Genomic DNA, 23296 nt, shown 5'->3' on the forward strand with positions numbered 1-23296 from the left:
GCTCACACCTGTAATCCCAACAACACATTGGGAGGCCGAGACCGGCGGATCACCTGAGGTCAGGAGTTCAAGACCAACCTGATGAACATAGCGAAACTAAAATACAAAAAAGTAGCTGTGGCCGGGTGCGGTGGCTCAAGCCTGTAATCCCAGCACTTTGGGAGGCCGAGACGGGCGGATCACGAGGTCAGGAGATCGAGACCATCCTGGCTAACACGGTGAAACCCCATCTCTACTAAAAAATACAAAAAACTAGCCGGGCGAGGTGGCGGGCGCCTGTAGTCCCAGCTACTCCGGAGGCTGAGGCAGGAGAATGGCGTGAACCCGGGAGGCGGAGCTTGCAGTGAGCTGAGATCCGGCCACAGCACTCCAGCCTGGGTGACAGAGCGAGACTCTGTCTCAAAAAAAAAAAAAAAAAAAAAAAAAAAGTAGCTGTGCGTGGTGGCCCGCACCAGTAATCCTAACTACTCAGGAGGCTGAAGCACGAGAATCACTTGAACCCGGGAGACGGAGACTGCAGTGAGCCGAGATCGCACCACTGTACTCCAACCTAGGCAACAGAGCAAGACTCCATCTTGAAAAAATAAATAAATAATTTAAAGAAAAAATATTTAAGTAAATTAAAAAAGAAAAAAGAGCATCATCTCACATTTCCAAGATTGGTTTCTAGATACAGTAATTAGGTAACTTTCACCATTAGAATTTTTTTTTTTTTTTTTTTTTTTTTTGTGAGACGGAGTCTCGCTCTGCCACCCAGGCTGGAGTGCAGTGGCCGGATCTCAGCTCACTGCAAGCTCCGCCTCCCAGGTTCACGCCATTCTCCTGCCTCAGCCTCCCGAGTAGCTGGGACTACAGGCGCCCGCCACCTCGCCTGGCTAGTTTTTTGTATTTTTTAGTAGAGACAGGGTTTCACCGTGTCAGCCAGGATGGTCTCGATCTCCTGACCTCGTGATCCGCCCGTCTCGGCCTCCCAAAGTGCTGGGATTACAGGCTTGAGCCACTGCGCCCGGCCTAACCATTAGAATCTTTAAACCAGTGCAACACTGGTACATATATTGATTTTAAGTACACAAATGAAGGCCTGATGGTGATAGAAGGCTTAGGATCAAAAATCGCTAGAAAGTCTGAGTTTTTTTTATTACTACTTAATACTTAATTTTAATAATAGTAAACACAGGCTGGGCGCAGTGGCTCATACCTGTAATCCCAGCACTTTTGCAGGCCAAGGTGGACGGATCACTTGAGGTCAGGAGTTCCAGACCCTCCTGGCCAACATGGCAAAACCCTGTCTCTACTAAAAATACAAAAATTAGCCAGACATGGTGGTGCTCGCCTGTAGTCCCAGCTATGTGGGAGGCCGAGGCAGGAGAAAGTGGAACCTGGAGGGCGGAGGTTGCATTGAGATCGTGCAACTGCACTCTAGCCTGGGCCACAGAGCAGGACTCGATCTCAAAAAAAAAGCTTTGTAGGCCGGGCACAGTGACTCAAGCTTATAATCCCAGCACTTTGGGAGGCCAAGGCAGGCGGATCACAAGGTGAGGGGATCGAGACCAGCCTGGGCAATATGGTGAAACCTCGTCTGTATTAAAAATACAAAAATTAGCCAGGCGTGCCTGTAGTCCCAGCTACTCAGGAGGCTGAGGCAGGAGAATGGCATGAACCCGGGAAGCAGAACTTGCAGTGAGCCGAGATCGCGCCACTGCACTCCAGCCTGGGCAACAGAGCGAGACTCCGTCTCAAAAAATAAATAAATAAATAAATAAATAATAAAAATTGCATGTAAATATTTACATATGCAAAGTATGTAGTCTTTTGTGTTTCAGTTCTTTCACTTGGTATGTGTTTTTGATATTCATCTTTGCTGCATGTATAAATACTTATTTTCTATTGCTGAGCAATCTTCCTTCGTAACCAGTTGATGAATGTTTGGGTTGTTTCCAGGTTTTGATTAATATGAATAACTATCAATATAAACATTTGTGTGCAGTCTTTGAACATTTTTTTCCCTCTGTTGCCCAGACTGGAGTGCAGTGATGTGATCATGGCTCACGGCAGCCTCATCTTCCTGGGCTTAAGCAATCCTCGTACTTCAGTCTCCTAAGTAGCGGGGACTACAGGCGTGCGCCACTTTTTGTATGTTTTGTAGAGCCAGAGTCACGCCATGTTGCCTGGGTTGTTCTTGAACTCCTGGCCTCAAGTGACCCATCCGCCCCAGCCTCCCAATGTGCTGGGATCACAACAAGCATGAGCCACCGCCCCCGGCCTGACCATACATTTTTCTTTCCCTTTAATTTTGTATGCGTTGGATTCATGGGTCCAATGGCAAGTATATGTTAAACTTCCTAAGATATTGCCATATTCTTTACCAAAGTGGCTACCCATTTTGCATTCCAACCAGCAGTGTGTAAAAGTTCTAGTTGTTCTACATCAAGGCCATCTTTAGAAGTGAATCTTCCCAGACTTTAAAGAACATGCATATATTATGTATTTTTAATGTAAAAATGGTTCACACATATCACTGAATATATCAAGATCATCCTTGTATTGTCTAAATTATACTTCTGTGACAATCCTTTTTTTTTTTTTTTTTCCAGATGGAGTCTTGTTCTGTCACCGAGGCTGGAGTACAGTGGCACAATCTCGGCTCACTGCAAGCTCTGCCTCCTGGGTTCACGCCATTCTCCTGCCTCAGCCTCCCTAGTAGCTGGGACTACAGGTGCCCACCACCACGCCCGATTAATTTTTTTTTTTTGTATTTTTAGTAGAGACGGGGTTTCACCATGTAAGCCAGGATTATCTTGATCTCCTGACCTTGTGATTCACCCGCCTCGGCCTCCCAAAGTGCTGGGATTACAGGCGTGAGCCACTGCACCTGACGTTCTGTGACAATTTTAATGCTGTGTTCCAATATATGAATCTCTCATTATTTATTAATGTATTAATTTATTATTTTTTTTTGAGATGGAGTTTTGCTCTTGTTACCCAGGTCGGAGTGCCATGGCACAATCTTGGCTCACTGCAACCTCTGCCTCCCAGGTTCAAGCGATTCTCCTGCCTCAGCCTCCTGAGTAGCTGGGATTATAGGCACCCACCACTGTGCCTGGCTAATTTTTGTATTTTTAGTAGAGACAGGGTTTCACCGGGTTGGCCAGGCTGGTCTCCAACTCCTGACCTCAAATAATCCACCTGCCTTGGCCTCCCAAAGTGCTGGGATTACAGGTGTGAGCCACCGCGCCCAGCCTCTCCCATTATTTATTACCAAACAAGGAAAGATAAAAAGGGTAAGGAGGATTTTGGTTGGATTTATTTCTGATATTGGCATTTGGAATAAACTTCGTTTAGTGAGTCTAAAGTTTGCAAAGTTATAAATCAGGTATTGGCTAATCTATAACATGATACAGGATTGCTAAAATACTAAAGGTATTTCATCACATAAAGGTATTTTTGGCTAGGCATAGTGGCTCATGCCTGTAATCCCAGTATTTTGGGAAGCCGAGGCGGGCACATCACGAGGTCAGGAGATCAAGACCATCCTGGCCAACATGGTGAAACCCCATCTCTACTAAATTACAAAAAAAAAAAAAAAATTAGCCCGGTGTAGTGGCACACACCTACAGTCCCAGCTACTCGGGAGGCTGAGGCAGGAGAATCGCTTGAACCTGGGAGGTGGAGGCTGAAGTAAGCCAAGATCGTGCCACTGCACTCCAGCCTGGTGACAGAGTGAGACTCCGTCTCAAAAAAAAAACGATATTTGTGCTCAAATGTCAGGTCACATTTCCTAGACCAATTCAGCTTTCCCTACACTCTTATCCTGTTGTATTTTCTTCCTAGCACTTCTTTTCTACTCATGTACTAGCTGACTCCCCCACTAGAATATGAGCTCCGTAGGCAGTATTTTTTTAATGTGGTTTTCCCAGGGTATAGACTGATGCGTAGATTAAATAATTAAACATGGACTTGATATTTGTGAAATTAATGAATTTAAGAAGGAGAGGCCCTGTAATCCCAGCACTTTGGGAGGCCGAGACAGGCGGATCACGAGGTCAGGAGATCGAGACCATCCTGGCTAACACGGTGAAACCCCGTCTCTACTAAAAAAAGATACAAAAAACTAGCTGGGTGAGGTGGCGGGCGCCTGTAGTCCCAGCTACTCGGGAGGCTGAGGCAGGAGAATGGCGTGAACCCGGGAGGCGGAGCTTGCAGTGAGCTGAAATTAGGCTACTGCACTCCAGCCTGGGTGACAGAGCGAGACTCCGTCTCACAAAAAAAAAAAAAAAAAAAAAAAAGAAGGAGGCCCCAGCATACTTTTTACTTTTTCAGATAGAGTCTCACTCTGTCGTCGCCCAGGCTGGAGTGCAGTGGCACTATCTTGGCTCACTGCAACCTCTGCCTCCCAGGTTCAAGCAATTCTTCTGAGTCAGCCTCCTGAGTAGCTGGGATTATAGGTGTGCGACAGCATGCCCGGCTAATTTTTGTATTTTTAGTAAGAAGGAGTTTCACCATGTTGGCCAGGCTGGTCTGGAACTCCTGACTTCAAGTGATCCACCCACCTCGGCCTTTCAAAGTGCTGGGATTACAGGCATGAGCCACCACGCCTGGCCGCAAGCATACTTTTTATAATAACTGGATCTCACATGTATTCAGCATGTTCTATGGGCCAGGCCCAATTCTCGTAACACTCTATAATAAAGCCATTATTTCTATTTTACAAACGAAGAAATTAAAGCTCAAGAGTTAGCCAGGCGTGGTGGCTCACGCCTGTAATCCCAGCACTTTGGGAGGGATCACGAGGTCAGGAGATCGAGACCATCCTGGGTAACATGGTGAAACCCCGTCTCTTCTAAAAATACAAAAAAAATTAACCAGGCATGGTGGCAGGCACCTGTAGTCCCAGCTACTTGGGAGGCCAAGGCAGGAGAATGGCATGAACTCGGGAAGCGGAGGCTGCAGTGATCCCAGATCATACCACTGCATTCCAGCCTGAGCGACAGAGTGAGACTCCGTCTCAAATAAATAAATAAATAAATAAATAAAGCTCAAGAGTTTTTAAGTAACTTGCCCAAGTTCACATTAGGATTCAAAACCAAGCACTGTGGTTCCACAGGCTCACTTTTTTTTTTTTTTTTTTTTTGAGACAGCATTTCACTCTGGCACCCAGGTTGGTGTGCAGTAGTGTAATCATAGCTCACTGCAGCCTCAACCTCCTGGGCTCAAGTGATCCTCCCACCTCAGCCTCCTGAGTAGCTGGGACCACAGGCATGCACCACCACGCCTGTCTAATTTTATTTTTTGTAGAGACAGGGTCTCCTTATGTAGCCTGGACTGGTCTTGAAACTCCTGGAGCCAAGAATTCTCCTACCTCGGAGTCCCAATGTGCTGGGATTACAGGTGTGAACCATTGCACACGGCCTACACTGTGTCTTTTGATAACAGTCTTGGGCTGACTCAGATTTCTATAAGTATCCCCCACATTTTGGGAATTCCTAGGCTGTCTTCTTTGTTTCTCAAGCTTGTCTTCCTTTGCCCTGGAAAACATCCTCATTTGTTATCTCTATTTTGGAGTAAATCTTCCTTCTCACCCCTATCGCACACAGAAGAAACTCAGCTTGTTGAAAGATTTTTTTTTTTTTTTTTTTTTGAGATGGAGTCTTGCTCTGTCGCCCAGGCTGGAGTGCAGTGGCTGGATCTCGGCTCACTGCAAGCTCCGCCTCCCGGGTTCACGCCATTCTCCTGCCTCAGCCTCCCGAGTAGCTGGGACTACAGGCGCCCGCCACCTCGCCCGGCTAGTTTTTTGTACTTTTTAGTAGAGACGGGGTTTCACCGTGTTAGCCAGGATGGTCTCGATCTCCTGACCTCGTGATCCGCCCATCTCGGCCTCCCAAAGTGCTGGGATTACAGGCTTGAGCCACCGCGCCCGGCCCTTGAAAGATTTTTATCACAACAAACCTTTCTAGGGATGGAGAATGTGTTCCAATGAATCTTCTCCCTTTACACAATCCTCTGGCTCTCTCCTCGCTGTTCCTTGTCTTCCACACCTTCTCTCCCTGATCGTCTTCTGGGAATCCCCAACTCCTCACCTTTACTGTGACCTCTCTAAGCTTTCCACCTCCGAAGCTTAGCACCAGCTTCTACCCACACGCCGAAGGCTCAGTGCCACCTTAACCTCTTGCCCAAGGAAAAGGGTATTTCCCCTAAGGAAGAGCTGCTCTCTCCCTCAGAATCTAGTGCCAGTTTCCTCCCTGACACTCGGAGCATGCTTGCGAGGGGAAACCTCACTTCCCTACAGCCACCCAAACTGAAAATAATACTCCTCTTTTTATTTTTCCAGACAGGGTCTTGCTCCGTCGGCCAGGCTGGAGTGGAATGGCACGATCTTGGCTCACTGCAACCTCTGCCTCCCAGGTTCAAGCGATTCTCCTGCCTCAGCCTCCTGAGTAGCTGGGACTACAGGCGCATACCACCATGTCTGGCTAATTTCTGTATTTTTAGTAGAGATGGGGTTTCACCACGTTGGCCAGGCTGGTCTCGAACTCCTGACCTCGTGATCCTCCCACCTCAGCCTCCCAAAGTGCCGGGATTACAGGTGTGAGCCACTGCACCCGGCCTACTCCTCTTTAATGTGAATAACAACCAAGGTGTTCTCAGTCTTGTAAAAACTGTGAATAAGATCATCTTAACATTACTATGTTTATTGGTCTACTCGAAGTCACAATATAGGTAAACACAATATGCATGTTACACAAATGCAGCTTCAAACGTCACTCTCCCAGTCCCACATAGGTTACTAGTTTTAAGGAATTGAAGACATTCTTTAGTTCTCTCTCTAAATAAGGATCAGAGCTAGAATTAGAGAAATTCTGAAGCTACTGTTCCTTTGCTTCTGAATCACAGTGATAACCAGGTCCCAAGCAAGGAATGACTTCAGGTCTTGGGACAGGGGCCAAGGTAAGGATCACCATGCAAGCAACATATTTATCTTTGAGAAAGGAATGTTAAAAAGTGATCAAAGCCTTCCTTAACACTTTAATCAATGTATATTTTGTTAATAATCGTAACACACTTAGTATAAAGAAATAGATAAGTATGTGTGGGACTTTATTTTGGATCATATCTTTTTCATACCTTTTTTTTTTTTCTTTTTAACTACAGCATCTCGTTCTGTCACCAGTCTGGAGTGCAGTGATGAGATCTTGGCTCACTGCAATCTCTGCCTCCTGGGTTTAAGGGAGTCTTGTGCCTCAACCTCCGGAATAGCTGGGATTACAAGCGTGCACCACAATGTCCAACTAATCTTTATATTTTTAGTGGAAACACGGTTTCACCATGTTGGCGAGGCTGGTCTCAAACTCCTGGCAATCCACCTGCCTCGGGCTCCTAGCAATCCACCTGGCTTGGGCTCCCAAAGTGCTGGGGTTGCAGGTTTCAGCCACTGCACCCAACCTGCATCAGATCCTTAAAGATACAGGGGTTCCTGATAATAATGAGCTCCATAATGCCTCAGAAGCCTGGGGCCCAAAGTTTGGGAACCACTGAGTCAAAACGTCCAACTTTAGAGCATCAACTCAGGAGTGGACATTGCATAGTACACACATGTTAGTATACATATTATTCGTCTGTTAGGACCACCATAACAAAATATCACAGATTGGGTGGTTCTGAGATGGGGTAGGGACTGCCCTCGGTGTGTCTCCTATAGTGCCGCCCCAACTAATGCATTTCTGCATTCCTCTAGACATACCTCCTAACTACCAGACCTTGTACCACCACCACCCTGGCACCTTACCTGTGGTCAAAATCTTGCAGCTGCTGCAAGCTATCTGAAGAAACCAAGATAAGAAGCATTCCACCATAAATCCTGCTCAAGAAAACTAACCCCACCACCCGCATGCACACAAGTCCTGGAGAATGACCGATCCTTAATCCTAGCAAGATGATAATAGGAAAAATCACACCCAGGGGTGAAGATTTAACATGCTAATGAGACATGCAATGCAGGAAGAAGCATGTAACCGAACCGCTTTGCCGAGACCAGCTTGGTGGTGGAGACCCTAACCCAGCAGCGCTAGAGGAACTAAAGACACACACAGAAATACAGAGGTGTGGAGTGGGAAATCAGGGGTCTCACAACCTTCAGAGCTGAGATCCTCGAACAGAGATTTACCTATGTATTTTCTGACAGCAAGCCAGTGATAAGCCTTGTTTCTATAGATTATAGACTAACTAAAAGTATTCCTTATGGGAAATAAAGGGATGGGTTTGGCTAGTTATCTGCAGCAGGAGCATGTCCTTAAGGCACAGACCACTCATGCTATTTTTTGTGGTTTAAGAACACTTTTAAGCGGTTTTCCACCCTGGGTGGGCCAGGTGTTCCTTGCCCTCATTCCAGTAAACCCACAACCTTCCAGTGTGGGTGTCATGGCCATCATGAACATGTCACAGTGCTGCAGAGATTTTGTTTATGGCCAGTTTGGCGGCCAGTTTATGGCCAGATTTTGGGGGACCTGTTCCCAATACTGCTTAGGTGCCAGTAGTTCTCTGCCTCTACATGTGTAAATGTCACTCCCTTCCTGCTTTTTGCCACTTTACAATTACTCTCCTAGCTGGGCATGGTGGCTGATACATGTAATCCCAGCACTTTGGGTGAGCAGACAGATCACTTGAGGTCAGGATTTTGTGACCAGGCTAACCAATATGGTGAAACCTCCTCTCCACTAAAAATAACAAAAATTAGTGGGATGTGGTGGGCACTTGTAGTCCCAGCTACTCGGGAGGCTGAGGCAGGAGAATCGCTTGAACCTGGGAGACAGAGGCTGCAGTGAGCTGAGATGTCACCACTGCACTCCAGCTTGGGCAACAGAGCAAGACTCCATCTCAAAAAACAACAACAAAAAAGTACTCTTCTGACTCTCTTTGGGGAACCAGTCAGATAATTCTCTCTCTTGTGCTGTCTTCTCTGTGTTCAAAAATAAGCCCCTAGGCTGCGCACAGTGGCTCACGCCTCTAATCCCAGCACTTTGGGAGGCCGAGGTGGGTGGACCACCTGAGGTTGGGAGTTTGAGAGCAGCCTGGCACATGCCTATAATCCCAGCTACTTGGGAGACTGAGGAAGGAGAATCACTTGAACCCAGGAGGCAGAAGTTACAGTGAGCTGAGATCACACCATTGCACTCCAGCCTGGCAACAAGAATGAAACTCCTTCTCGGGAAAAAAAAAAAAAAAAAAAGAAAGAAAAAGAAAATAAGCGCCTAATAAACACCTTGTCTGGGAAACTTGCTCTGCCTCCCATCAATTTCTATCACACGAGAGTCGAAGAATCTGTGGTTGATACCAGCTCAAACAAGAGGAATGTATTTTCTCACAGTTCTGGAGGCTGGAATTACAAGACCAGGGGCCAGCAGGGCTGGTTCCTGGTGAGGTCACTCTTCCTGATTTGCAGAAGGCTGCCTTCTTGCCGTATCGTCCCATGGCCTCCCTTTGGTATGTGAGCAGGAAAAGAAAGATCTCTGGTGTCTGTTCATCTTATAAGGACACTGCTCCTACCAGAATCCTACCCTATTGGTCTCATTTAACCTTAATTACCTCCTTACAGGCCCTGTCTCCAAATATAGTGACACTGAGGTTTGGGGCTTCAGCATATGAATGCAGGGGACAGGGAGGTCACAATTCAGTCCATAATGCTGTGGGTTCACTCAGGGAGAAACCAGGAATTTCTCAGAGGAAAGGATCTTTGTGATTGACTGATGGACAGTGCTATTCCCTAGAGACAGTAGGACATGAGATGATGAGGAATTGGGGTAGACTGGACTGCACACAAGTGTCACTACAAGGTGAAAACCAGCTAGATAACACTGGGTACCTGGAGCTGAGTGTCAGATGTTGGAGTTGCAAAGTGTTTCAGGGATGCTGTCAGTTACGAAGGAGAAAAAAATATATAAAAATTCAACATACACACAAGCAAGAGAAAGTTCAAATAATACTGGCTTCAGAATGAAGGAAATTTTACTGGCTCATGTAGTGGGAAGTGTTACTGGTAGAGAGTGTCCAGGCTCTTGGCATCTTGAACAGAGAATTGGACAAAACACACAAAGCGAGGCAGGAATGAAGAGATTTACTGAAAATGAAAGTACACAACACAGTATGGGAGTGGCCCAGGCTTAGGGGATGAAAGGGCCCCATTACAGAATGTGTGGGGGTTTTGGCCGGGCGCAGTGGCTCACGCCTGTAATCCCAGCACTTTGGGAGGCTGAGGTGGGCGGATCACCTGAGGTCAGGAGTTTGAGACCAGCCTGGCCAACATGGTGAAACCCTGTCTCTACTAAAAATACAAAAAATTAGCCGGGTGTGGTTGTAATCCCAGCTATTTGGTAGGCTGAGGCAGGAGAATCCCTTGAACCCGGGAACCAGAGGTTGCAGTGAGCCGAGATCGCGCCATTGCACACTCCAGGCTAGGGAACAAGAGCGAGATTTTGTCTCAAAAAAAAAAAAAAAGAATTTGTGGGGGGTTCAAATACCCTCTAGGGATTTCCACTGGTCACTTGGTGTACGCCCTACGTAAACGAAGAGGATGAAAGTTACAAAGTCATGTACTTGACATACGACTCAGCATACGCTGTATGGAGAGGATATTTCCTGTCATAGCTGAAGTGTGAATCGGCCTTATGTTACCTGACTCCAGACCGCATTTTCCTGCCACAGAAGTACAAAGATAGGGTGGACTTTTTGGTTGGTTGAGCAAATGGCTGAATATTCTCATCAAAGGCCTAAAGTCTTTCCATAGCGATTGCTTCTTCATAAACCTCTTCTAATGGTTTTAGGATGGCAAATTCCCCTTTTGTTGTAACACAGGGGATCTCAAGCAAATTTATGTGGGATTAAGACTCGCTGGCTGGGCACGGTGGCTCAGGCCAGGCGTGATGGGTCACGCCTGTAATCCCAGCACTTTAGGAGACCGAGGTAGGCAGATCACCTGAGGTCAGGAGTTCGAGACCAACCTGACCAACATGGTGAAACTCTGTCTGTACTAAAAGTACAAAAATTAGCATGGTGGCATGCATCTGTAATCCCAGCTACCTGGGAGGCTGAAGCAGGAGAATTGCTTGAACTCGGGAAGGGGAGGTTGCAGTGAGCTGAGATCACATCACTACACTCCAGCCTGGGCAACAGAGCAAGACTCTGTCTCAAAACAAAACAAAACAAAACAAAACAAAAAAGACTCGCTGATGCAATTACCATTTGAGTTTAGGAAACAGTGCTGTGTTTGAAATATGAGTTGTAAATGACTCTTAGCAATGTCTTTTAAAAGGATCTAGGCCAGGCATGGTGGCTTATGCTTATAATTCCAGCACTTTGAGAGGCTGAAGCAGGAGGATTGCTTTAGTTTGGGAGTTTAAGACCAGCCTGGGCAACAAAGTGAGACACCGTCTCTACAAAATATTTGTAAAAGTTAGCTGGGCGAGGTGGTGTGTGCCTTTGGTCTCAGCTACTCGGGAGACCGAGGTAGGTGGATCACTTGAGCCTTGGGAGGTTGAGGTTGCAGTGAGCTGCGATATACCACTGCACTCCAGTCGGGGCAAGACTGAGATCCTGTCTCAAATAAATAAATAAATTAATTAATTGAAAGATCCATGACTTATTTACCCAAGGATACCCTAGGCTCCTAAGGGAAGTCTGGCCACTCCCTTGTATGTTTGAGCATCCCAAACTCCAAATGACACAGTCACTCCCACCCCAAGCACTGAGCCATTCGCAGGGAGTCACACTACGCTCTATAGGATGAGATGGCTTCTCTCCCTGAAATAATTTAAAAGCAACAGACCTTGTACTCAGCTTGAGTTGCAGAAAAGAGAAATAGTGGTTTTTTTGTTTCCTTTCTTTTGTTTTGTTTTACTGAGAAAGAGTCTCACTCTGTCACCAAGGGCAGAGTGCAGTGGCACAATCTCAGCTCACTGCAACTTTGCCTCCCAGGTTCAAGCAATTCTCCTGCCTCAACCTTCTGAGTAGCTGGGATTACAAGCCTGTGCCACCATGCCTGGCTAACTTTTGTATTTTTAGTAGAGACGGGGTTTTGCCATGTTGGCCAGGCTGGTCTCGAACTCCTGACCTCAGATGATCTGCCCACCTCAGCCTCCCAAAGTGCTGGGATTACTGGCACAAGCCACCACGTCCAGGGTGAGCAATAGTTTTCAAGGCAGATATTGGTGCAAGCCCGAGAACTTAATATTAATACATGTGTGTAACCCTGGACGAGTCATTTTACCTCTCTGAGCTTCATTTCTTTGTCTGTTAAATGGGTATAAAAACACCTGGGAACTTTGTCCGAAACCAATTCCTTTCCTCCTAGGAGTAGTCTTTTCCCTGTGACCCGAAGGGTAAACATGTGACCTGATTTGGTCAATCATTTTATGACCTTGTCCACAGTGACTGGTCCAGCAGTGGATGCTGAACTGAACTTGTTGACGTTATTCCCTTGCAATTTTTCCGTTGGAACTGGAGAAGCGGAGGCTTTCTCTCCCCTCTAGATGTGGAGCCCTAAGAATGGGATTTGAGAGCTATTTGGCCCCATCGTTTGAGCTCATCTCTTACTACTTCACATTTTACTCACTCTACCCCATCCACAGTGGCCTGCTTGGTATTGCTCAAATCCGGGCATGCTTCTGCTTCAGGACCTTTGGACTTCCTCTTTCCCTTTTCTGCAATGCTTTTCTTCCAGACATCTGCAAAGCTGATTCTTTCGTTTCCTTCAACTCTCTGCTCAGATGTCACCTTCTCAAAGACCTATCCTGAATACTCTATCTGAAATGGTGACGGTGACCCTATCCTCCTCTCTATTCCTCTTTTCTTTTTTTTTCTCTCTTTTCTTTTCTTTCGACGGAGTCTCACTCTGTCGCCCAGGCTAGAGTGCAGTGGCATGATCTTGGCTCACTGCAACCTCTGCCTCCCGGGTTCAAGTGATTGTCCTGCCTCAAGCCTCCCAAGTATCTGGGACTACAGGTGCACGCCACCACGCCCAGCTAATTCTTTATTTTTTTAGTAGAGACCGGGTTTCACCATGTTAGCCAGGATGGTCTCTATCTCCTGACCTCGTGATCCGCCCTGCTTCCGCCTACTCAAGTGCTAGGATTACAGACGTGAGCCACTGCACCCGGCCCTTTCTTTCTTTTTTCTTTCTTTCTTTTTTTTGAGACAGGCTCTCACTCTGTCGCCCAGGCTGGAGTGCAGTGGTGCAATCTGGGCTCACTGCAACCTCTGCCTCCTGGGCTCAGATGATTCTCCTACCTCAGCCTCTGGAGTAGCTGGGACTAGAAGCAGGCACCACTACGCCCGGCTAAGCTAATTTTTGTATTTTTTGTGGAGACGAGGTTTCGCCAAGTTGCCCAGGCTAGTCTCAAACTCCTGGACTCAAATGATCCTCCCACCTTGACCTCACTAAGCGCTGGGATTACAGGCATGAGCCACTGTGCCCACCCACTCCTCTACTCCTAATCTCTTACCTTGCTCTGTTTTTATTTTCCATAGCACTAACTTCTACCATATAATCTAAGTTCATTATTGTTATTTATATTATTATTACTCATTGCCAGTCTCCTACCTATCTCAACTAGAATGTATGTTTCTACATCTATGAACACAAAAGGACTGATAGTGAACATACTCAAAGGCGACCTTTGGCTCTGTATGTGTGTATATATTTTGTGTATTTGTTTTCTATGGTTTCTTTCCTTTTTAATTTATTTTTTATTTTTTTGAGATAAGGTCTTACTCTTTCACCCACGCTGGAGTGCTGTGGCACAACCATAGCTCACGGCAGCCTTGACCTTCTGCACTCAAGTGATTCTGCTGCTTCAGCCTCCTGAGTAGCTGGGATTACAGGAGCCAGTCACCATGCCTGGCTCTAAGTTTCCTTTCTTTCTCTCTCTTTCTAATTTTATTATTATTATTATTATTATTATTATTTTGAGACAGGATCTCACCCTGTCGCTCAGGCTGGAGTGTAGTGGCATAATCGTGGCTCACTGTAGCCTCAACCTCTCCAAACTCAGGTGATCCTCCCACCTCAGCCTCCTGAGTAGTTGGGACTACAGGCATACGTCACCATGCCAGGCTAATTTTTGTATTTTTTTGTAGAGACGGGTTCTGACTATGTTGCTCAGGTTGGTCTCAAACTCCTGAGCTCAAGTGATCTGCCCACCTTGGCCTCCCAAAGTGCTGGTATTACAGGCATGAGCTACCGTGCCCGGACTTTTTTATTTTTTTATTTTTATTTTTTATAGAGGCAGGGTTTTGCTATGTTGTCCAGGCTGCTCTCCAACTCCTGGTCTCATGCAACCCTCTTACTTCAGCCTTCCAAAGTGCTGGGATTATAGGCATGTGCCACCACACCTGGCCTAGTGTTCTTTCTTTCTTTTTCTTTTTTTTTCCTTTGAGGTAGGGTCTTACTTCCTTTGCCCAGGCTAGAGTGCAGTGGCTTGATCTCGGCTCATTGCGGCCTCAACTACCCAAGCTCACATGCTCTTCCCACCTCAGCTTCCCTAGTGTCTGGGATTACAGGCACGAGCCACCACACACAGGTAATTTTTTTTTTGTATTATATTTTTAATAGAGACAGAGTTTTGTCACATTGTCCAGGCTGGTCTCAAACTCCTGAGCTCAAGGGACACACCCACCACATCCACCCAAGGTGCTAGGATTACAGGCAAGAGCCACCACACCCAGTTCAAGTTTTCTTTCTTGAGCACTAATTATTTTATTTTATTATTTTATTTTATTTTCTGAGATGGAGTCTCGCTTTGGTGCCCAGGCTAGAGTATGGTGGTGCGATCTCGGCTCACTGCAACCCCTCCACCTTCCAGGTTCAAGTGATTCTCCTGCCTCAGTCTCCTGAGTAGCTGGGATTACAGACATGCACCTGGCTAATTTTTGTATTTTTAGTAGAGACGGGATTTCACCATTTTGGCCAGGCTGGTTTTGAACTCCTGACCTCAGGTCATCTGCCCGCCTTGGCCTCCCAAAGTGTTGAGATTACAGGCGTGAGCCACTGCGCCTGGCCCACTTGAGCATTATTTTTAACAGGTAAGAAAATCAATACTTAAAAAAAATTTTTTTGGCCCAACTTTGCAATTCAAAAGCAACTGCTTTGAACAAACACAGTTGATTAAACTAAAAACCCTGCTATAACACCTTCTATTGTCCAGGAAACCTTGCTGTCAGGGCAGGTTTCCCCACAAGTCTTATAAACACAAGTTTTTAAATCAGCCATTTCTGACTTGAGATTAAGTCTTTCATACATATGGTATTTGTTTTCTTACACCCTTGTTTTAGTTTCACAAGTCTTGGCAACTGTCAGGTCTTTTCACAAAGTTCTCTAGTGTTTGAAGGCATGTTTTTTGGGGGCCTGGCCTTCTGTGCAGATGGAAAACACCTCTTTTTTTTTTTTTTTTTTTTTTGAGATGGAGTTTTGCTTTTGTCTCCCAGGCTATGGCTTACTGCAACCTCCGCCTCCCAGGTTCAAGCGATTCTCCTGCCTCAGCCTCCTAAGTAGCTGGGATTACAGGCGGCTGCCACCACACCCGGCTAATTTTTTTTTTTTGAGACGGAGTCTTGCTCTGTTGCCCAGGCTAGAGTGCAGTGGCACAATCTAAGCTCACTGCAACCTGCACCTCCTGGGTTCAAGCAATTCTCTGCCTCAGCCTCTCGAGTAGCTGGGATGACAGGGGCCTGCTATGAAGCCTGGCTAATTTTTTTGTATTTTTAGTAGAGACAGGGTTTCATCATGTTGGCCAGACTGGTCTGGAACTCCTGACCTTCTGATGCACCCACCTCGGCCTCCCAGAGTGCTGGGATTATAGGCGTGAGCTATGTGCCCAGCCACACCTGGCTAATTTTTGTAATTTTAGTAGACACGGGGTTTTGCCATGTTGGCCAGGTTGGTCTCAAACTCCTGACCTCAGGTGATCCGCCCACCTCGGCCTCCCAAAGTGCTGGGATTACAGGCATGAGCCACTGCACCCAGCCCCAAACCCCCTTTAACAAGCAGTGGTTGGCAAGTTATCAAGACCATGGATTTTGGAGCCAGGTTACATCTCCTGGGTTTGAATATAGGCTTCATCATTTCCTAGCTGTAAGACCTTGGGCAGCCGGGCATGGCTGTGTAATCCCAGCACTTTGGGAGGCTGAGGTGTGGGAATCACCTGAGGTCAGGAGTTCAAGACAAGCCTGGCCAACATGGTGAAATCCTGTCTCTACTAAAAATACAAAAATTAGCTAGGTGTGATGGCGGGCGCCTGTAGTCCCATCTACTTGGGAGTCTGAGGCACGAGAATCACTTGAACCTGGGAGGCGGAGGTTGCAGTTAGCTGAGATCCCGCCACTGCACTCCAGCTTGGGAAACAGAGCAAGACTCCGTCTCAAAAAAAAAAAAAAAAAAAATGACCTGTGGCAAATTACTTTTTCCTACATCCTAAGGTAATTGTGATAATTAAATGAAGTAATATGTGTAAAGCCCTTAGAACTTTACAATATTTGTAAAACCCTTAGAAGTTATAAAAATTATTTAATATTTAAATAATTTAATGAATGTATTTAATTCGTTAAGTATTATGTATAAATATAAAATTATTTTATATTTGTAAAGCCCTTAAGAACCGTGCCTGGCACACAGTAAAGCTCTGTTTGCAAATAATATTTTGGCTCACCAGTAGACCACTAGTTCATACTGCTTGATGATAAGCTAATCCGCCTCATTCATCCTTGACCCCCTAAACAGGTCTATGACTTGGTTGCTAGGAAGGTGCGTTGATTTTATTAGCAGTAATAGTGATATGTCCTTTTACCAGGCAATTGCATGGACCAGTATTTATAGAGAAGTTTGAGCCCTGCCGCAGAGGGGTTAAATGATAGGAAAATGCCTGCCATTTTCACATGCTGTTACAACCAGGCAGTAAAAGTCCTCAGAAGTTAAATTTTAAGTAATCAGACTGGCCACTTCCCTTCCCCTGGGAATGCAGTTGGGATGGAGGGCTCTGTCTCCAGTTGGAAAGAAATCCTAAGTCCCCTCCTGTGTGGACACCAGACAACAGGTATCCCAGGGCCCTCTCGTTGCCCAGCAATACTGTGAAATGAAGACACCCTCAAGTCACATTTGAAATCATTCCGGGTTCTTCCAGTTCAGCACCTTGGCTGTTTTCCTCTTCACTGGGAAGGTGCTGGCAGCCTAACGGCCTTTTAGGTTTCTTTTAAGTTTGGGGCATCTGAAACCCGGCTAAGGTGCGGCGGGTAGTGTACCTCATTCAAAGAATACCCCCAATTCACCAGACGAGCCCCTAATTGTGGGTGCGGGGCCGGGCGCTCTTTCGTCCCCCCTTCCACCAGCACTACCCTCAGTTCTGCTTCTAGCCACGCCCTTTCGCGTTCACGTCCAGCGTCCCGGCAGGATTGATTGAGGACGACTGGACTGCCATTACGCCTGCGCAAGGAGCCCAAGGCTAGAGCCGCTAGGCTGCCCTGCCCGAAGGGCTCAACTGTCAGTGAGCCTGCGCAGGAGGCTAATAGGCTGCCAATACTGCTTGGACTCCCCGCCAGGGCCCTGCTGTCAGTGCGCCTGCGCGCGGGCCAGGCGCCGAGGTTCTTGACTTTGCTGTGCTGGACGCCGGGTGTAGCCATGCAGCAAGCCGACTCCGACCAGCCCTCCAAGCGTCCCCGTTTCGATGACAGCCCAAGAACCCCCTCAAACACCCCTTCCGCAGAGGCAGACTGCTCCCCGGGCCTGGAACTCCATCCCGACTACAAGACATGGGGTCCGGAGCAGGTGTGCTTCTTCCTCAGGCGCGGTGGCTTTGGAGAGCCGGCGCTGCTGAAGAACATCCGAGGTAGCGGCTCCGGAGGGGCTGAGGGGCGAGGGGCGGCGACCTGGGGCGCGGGCCAGGCGCCCTAAGGGAGGGGGCCCCACGAGAGGACCCAGGCCGGGGAGCGAGCCCTGCGGCGGGAGGCGCCCGGGAGGGCGGACCTGCGCTGGGGGCGCGGAGGGAGGGAAGACCCGAGGCGGGGAAGGGAGCCCTGCGGCGGGGGTTCCCAGGAGGGCCTGCGGCATGGGGCGCCCGGGACTGACTCCCCGAGGCTGAGGAAGAAGACATGGGGTCGCCTGGGGTAGGCGATCCGTAGGATGGGAGCAGGCTGCCAGGATTGAGGACCTAGGAGGGGCAGTAATAGATTGGGATCTCACTCTGGTGGGTTTCTTCACTAACTTGCCACCCCGGCGCCGGACAGGCGAGACTCGGGTCCCTTTTTTTTTAGTTAGAAGGAGATTTTTCCCCAGACCTTGGTGGGCGGCTTGCTGTCATCCAGGCTCGCGGGACCCCTCCGCGCTAACCGCAGCTCCTTGAACACTTGCCACATCAGAGGATGTTCTGGGGCTTTTAGGTTTCTGTTTCCTCCCTGAATTGAGGCTTTTCCTGAAGAGGAAGGAACTGGCTTGGTTAATCTCTGAATTCCCGTCACCTTCCTTGGCATCCCAGTAGCGCCCGATGGGCGTGTGTTGACTGCACTTGCAGAACATAGTAAGGATCGTGTTTTGCTCATTAAAAGCAGGTTCCCCTCCAAAATCTGAACCCTGGAGTTGTTCAGTTAACCCCTTAATTCCCAGCATGCCACAATTTGGCCACATCACCTGGAGAAGTGTTTAGGTTGAGTTTTAAGCACATTTTACTGATTCGTGTCCAAGCATCCATCCTTGTGAAGTCTGCTCAACTTTTTAAGGTGGATGTGAGATTTGACTCCTGCCTTATATCCTCTAGGTGTTCAATAGGAAGGTGGTTCTTTGGTGGTTGGGATTTGCAAATTTAGTAAATTTTTGCATTTGTTAGGTGGAGCCCTGTTTGGCTAGGTTGGAAACTGGGGTAGGAGGAACATTAGTGGTTCAGGACCCAAAGATAGCTTGAATGGGTATGGGAAATTGCATTTCTTCTTTTTTCTTTTTTTTCCCCCTTTTGCCCTTTCGTTTCCCTTCACTGCTGGGATGGATTATTGCTTTATTTTCTTTGACTAGCAACAAGTGGAGTGAAGTAGTTCCAAATTTTCTGTCTCAGAATGTGGTTGGCTCTCTGTTTCAGTGGTCTGTAGATTAACTTGTTACCCTCCAGAATGATGTGTGTTCTCTTGAACCCACAACCCAGTGCTATCAAAGACACTATGTGCTTTCATTTGGTAAAAACTGACCAACTGTTCCCAGTTGCTCATGTCTTACCTTCTGCTTTGTCTTGACCAAACTTTATTCGGACTTCTGTCTTCCCTTATGAGCCCCTCAACTCTTGCTTACCCCCAGATCTGAGCAGGCAGGCCCTAAAGCAGTGCAATATGCGTCCCTCTGGTCAGTTTCGTTTGAGAACTGACTGACCACAGTAGGATGCTGTCCTGTTGGGCTACACTGCTCATTTTCCCTTGCTCATCCAGGTTCCCTTCCAAAGATTCTGCTTACTTCTGCTTGCCCATCCTTTACCATTATAAAAGAAGACCATTTTTCTCTTAGATTCTTTTTTTTTTTTTTTGAGACGGAGTCTTGCTCTGTTGCCAGGCTGGAGTGCAGTGGCGTCATCTGGGCCCAGTGCAACCTCTAACTGCCTGGTTCAAGCGATTCTCCTGCCTCAGCCTCCCAAGTAGCTGGGATTACAGGCATGCACCACCATGCCCAGCTAATTTTTTTTGTATTTTTAGTAGAGATGGGGTTTCACCATGTTGCCCAGGATGGTCTCCATCTCCTGACCTCCTGATCCGCCTGCCTTAGCCTCCCAAAGTGCCGGGATTACAGGCGTGAGCCACCGCGCCCGGCCCCGTCTTTCTTTCTAATAGTTTCCCTTGGCTGGGAATGGTGGCTCACACCTGTAATCCTAGCACTTTGGGAGGCCGAGGCAGGCAGATCACCTGAGATCAGGAATTCAAGCCCAGCCTGGCCAACATGGTGAAACCCCGTCTATACTAAAAATACATAATTTAGCCGGGCATGGTGGTATGTGCCTGTAGTCCCAGCTACTTGGGAAGCTGAGGCAGGAGAATCACTTGAACCCAGGAGGGGGAGGTTGCAGTGAGCCAAGATCGCACCACTGCACTCCAGCCTGGACAACAGAGTGAGACTCCATCTCAAAAAAAAAAAAAAGTCTCTCTTTATCTAAGTCCAATTTTTTTTTTTTTTTTTGACAAGCCAAGCACAGGGTACAGTGTCCCTTTTCTCATTATGGAGTACAGCCTCACAAGAAGTCTGAAATAAGTTGCTATACTCAACACATTTTACCAATGACGTATGCGAGGTCCAAAGATGTAAAGTAACTTTTCAGAGATCACACCACTACAAAAAAGAGCTAGATTTTTTAAGGTTAGGTCTTTGGACTCCAGAACTCATATGATCTATACCTTAACAAGCGTTCTCATCAAAAACCACTGGAGGCCTGGCCCAGTAGCTCACACTTATAATCTCAGCACTTTGGGAGGCCAATGTGGGAAGATCACTTGAGCCCAGGAGTTCAAGACCAGCCTGGGCAACATCAGGAGACCTCAACTTTACAAAAAATATAATAAATAAAAAATTAGCTAGGTGCAGTGGTACACACCTGTGGTCCCAGCTACTCAGGAGGCTGAGGCAGGAGGATCGCTTGAGCCCAGGAGGTCAAGGCTGCAGTGAGCTGTGATCGCACCACTGCACTCCAACCTGGGCAACAAAGCAAAACCCTGTCTCAAAGAAAATAAAATAAAAGAAAATAGCCCAGAGTTCTGGAATTTGAGGTCAGGAAAGATCAGAATTAATTGTATAGAAAGAGAAAGGAAAAAACCCAACTATACACACACATACACACATAGAGAGAGAGAGAGAGAGAGAGAGATAGGACTCTCTCAAATCACGGAGTATTGAGTGCTTTCCCAGGAGGTTTGAGAAAAATCAACACTTTAAGCACTCTTGAATCCGTGGTTTTAACTTGTTAATTCTAAGAACAATAGACTTACATTTCCTTCCCTCCCCAACTCAAACCTTTCCTGTTTAAAAGGAAGCTGCTGACCTGGCAAAACCCCAACAGGTAGTCAGGTTTCACTTTCCTTTTTGCAACTGGTTTTTCTTGGAACTAATTTACACAAATAATTTTGAAATTTTCACGTGATTTATCAAAAAATGCTTCTTGGTTTAGTTATTTAATTAAAATTAAGTCTTTACAAGTAGCAGATCAAAAAAGTGGTACTTGGCACAGTCCATTGCCTGTAGTGGGTACTCTATTATGTGGATCTGGGTAAATGTTGGTGGATCCAAATTGAAAGAAAATGAAAAGCATATGTTGTATACATTGAATTTGTCTTTTTTCTTCCATAGAAAACAAAATCACAGGCGCATTACTGCCCTGTCTTGATGAGTCTCATTTTGAAAATCTTGGAGTAAGGTAAGAATGAAGAAATAAATTCACATTATAACCAAACACACTTTATCCATCTTTCAGGGACAAAGCCCAAAATCTCTGATATAAACTGTCCTCATTTTAAATCTTTGAAGTGCTTTAAAACAGCAGAATCCCTTGCCTGCTGGTTTTGTTTGTTCGTTTGTTTTTTTGAGACAGTCTCTTGTTCACCCAGGCTGGAGTATCTCGGCTCACTACAACCTCCGCCTCTTGGCTTCAAGTTATTCTCCTGCCTCAGCCTCCTGAGTAGCTAGGATTACAGGTGCCCACCACCATGCCCCACTAATTTTTTTTGTTGTTGTTTGTTTTTGTTTTTGTTTTTGTTTTTTGAGATGGAGTCTTGCTGTGTCGCCCAGGCTGAAGTGCAGTGGCGTGATCTTGGCTCACTGCAAGCTCTGCCCCCCGGGTTCACGCCATTCTCCTGCCTCAGCCTCCTGAGTAGCTGGGACTACAGGCGCCCACCACCACGCCTGGCTAATTTTTTGTGTTTTTAGTAGAGACAGGGTTTCACCATGTTAGCCAGAATGGTCTCTATCTCCTGACCTCGTGATCCGCCTGCCTCGGCCTCCCAAAGTGCTGGGATTACCATGCTAGGCTGCCCCACTAATTTTTGTACTTTTAGTAGAGATGGGGTTTCGCCATGTTGGCCGGACTTGTCTTGAACTCCTGGCCTCAAGTGATCCACCCTCCTCTGCCTCCCAAAGTGCTGGGATTACAGGTGTGAGCCACCGCACCTGGCCACCTGCTGTTTGTTTTCGCTGTGCAAATCCTATGTTTGCTATTACTGTTTATTCCTATTTTAGTTTATTTTTAATTTTATTTATTTATTTATTTATTTTTTGAGACAGAGTCTCACTCTGTCACCCAGACTGGAGTGCAATGGTGTGATCTCAGCTCACTGAACCCCCTGGGTTCAAACCATTCTCTTGCCTCAGCTTCCTGAGTAGCTGGGATTACAGGCACACACCACCATGCCTGGCTAAGTTTTGTATTTTTAGTAGAGACGGGGTTTCACTATGTTGGCCAGGCTGGTCTCGAACTCCTGACCTCAGGTGATCTGCCCGCCTTGGCCTCCCAAAGTGCTGCGATTACAGGTGTAAGCCACCTTGTCCGGCCTTATTCCTATTTCAAATAATTTTGCAGACAAACCTTCATCAAGTTTGTAATGACCAACTTTTTACTCTCAAGTTCAGAATAATTGAATTATACACACTGGGAAATACATAAGAACCAACAGGGAAAAAATGTTAGTAAGAAAATCAAGGCTACATCCCTATCTTGAGCATATTTCTAGGTTTTCCTAAAGATTGAAATATGCCCTCGTATTAGATTAAAAGACTCTATGCAAAACAGGCACTTTTTAGTTGTATAATTTGGGAGAAGTCATTTAACCCTTCAGTTTCTGTACCTGTAAAATGGATAGCAATAACGAGATGATGTACATAAAGTGATGAAGCATATGATTAACCCTTAGTAAATTTTATAGATAGTGATAAAGCAAGACCCCATCTCTACAGAAAATTAAAAAATTAGCCGGGGACTGTGCATGCACCTGTAGTCCCACCTACTCAGGAGGCTGAAGCAGGAAGATCCCTTGAGCCCAGGAGTTCAAGGTTGTAGTGATCTATGATAAGCTCCTGGACTCCAGCCTGAGCAGCAGAATAAGACCCTATCTCAGATAGGTAGGTAGATAGGTAGGTAGGTAGGTAGAGAGATAGATAGATAGATACATACATACATACATACCTAGTTCCATGGATCCATCTCTGTGTATGGCTGTAGGTTCTAGTGTCTAAATTAGAGTGGGGCTCCTTTAAAGATCTCAGTTGAGGATCTGGTGTTTAAATACTTCTTTTTTTTTTTTTTTTTTT

General features: G+C 46.6%; 2 protein-coding genes across 9 annotated transcripts in view; one reads left to right on the plus strand and one right to left on the minus strand.

Moving 5' to 3' along the window:
* The window catches only part of MANBAL (mannosidase beta like), a 634273-nt gene that overhangs the window by 341543 nt on the left and 269434 nt on the right, over window positions 1-23296 (minus strand). The window lies entirely within an intron of this gene.
* Window positions 17398-23296, plus strand: part of SAMHD1 (SAM and HD domain containing deoxynucleoside triphosphate triphosphohydrolase 1) — a 60004-nt gene continuing 54105 nt past the window's right edge. The window contains exons 1-2 of the mRNA XM_050807097.1: window positions 17398-17864; window positions 21344-21410. Of these exons, the coding sequence (XP_050663054.1) occupies window positions 17657-17864; window positions 21344-21410 (275 nt within the window). The 5' untranslated portion in view covers window positions 17398-17656. The remainder of the gene's footprint in view (window positions 17865-21343; window positions 21411-23296) is intronic.

Source organism: Macaca thibetana, chromosome 10, assembly GCF_024542745.1.
Source record: "Macaca thibetana thibetana isolate TM-01 chromosome 10, ASM2454274v1, whole genome shotgun sequence".
NCBI lineage: Eukaryota > Metazoa > Chordata > Mammalia > Primates > Cercopithecidae > Macaca > Macaca thibetana.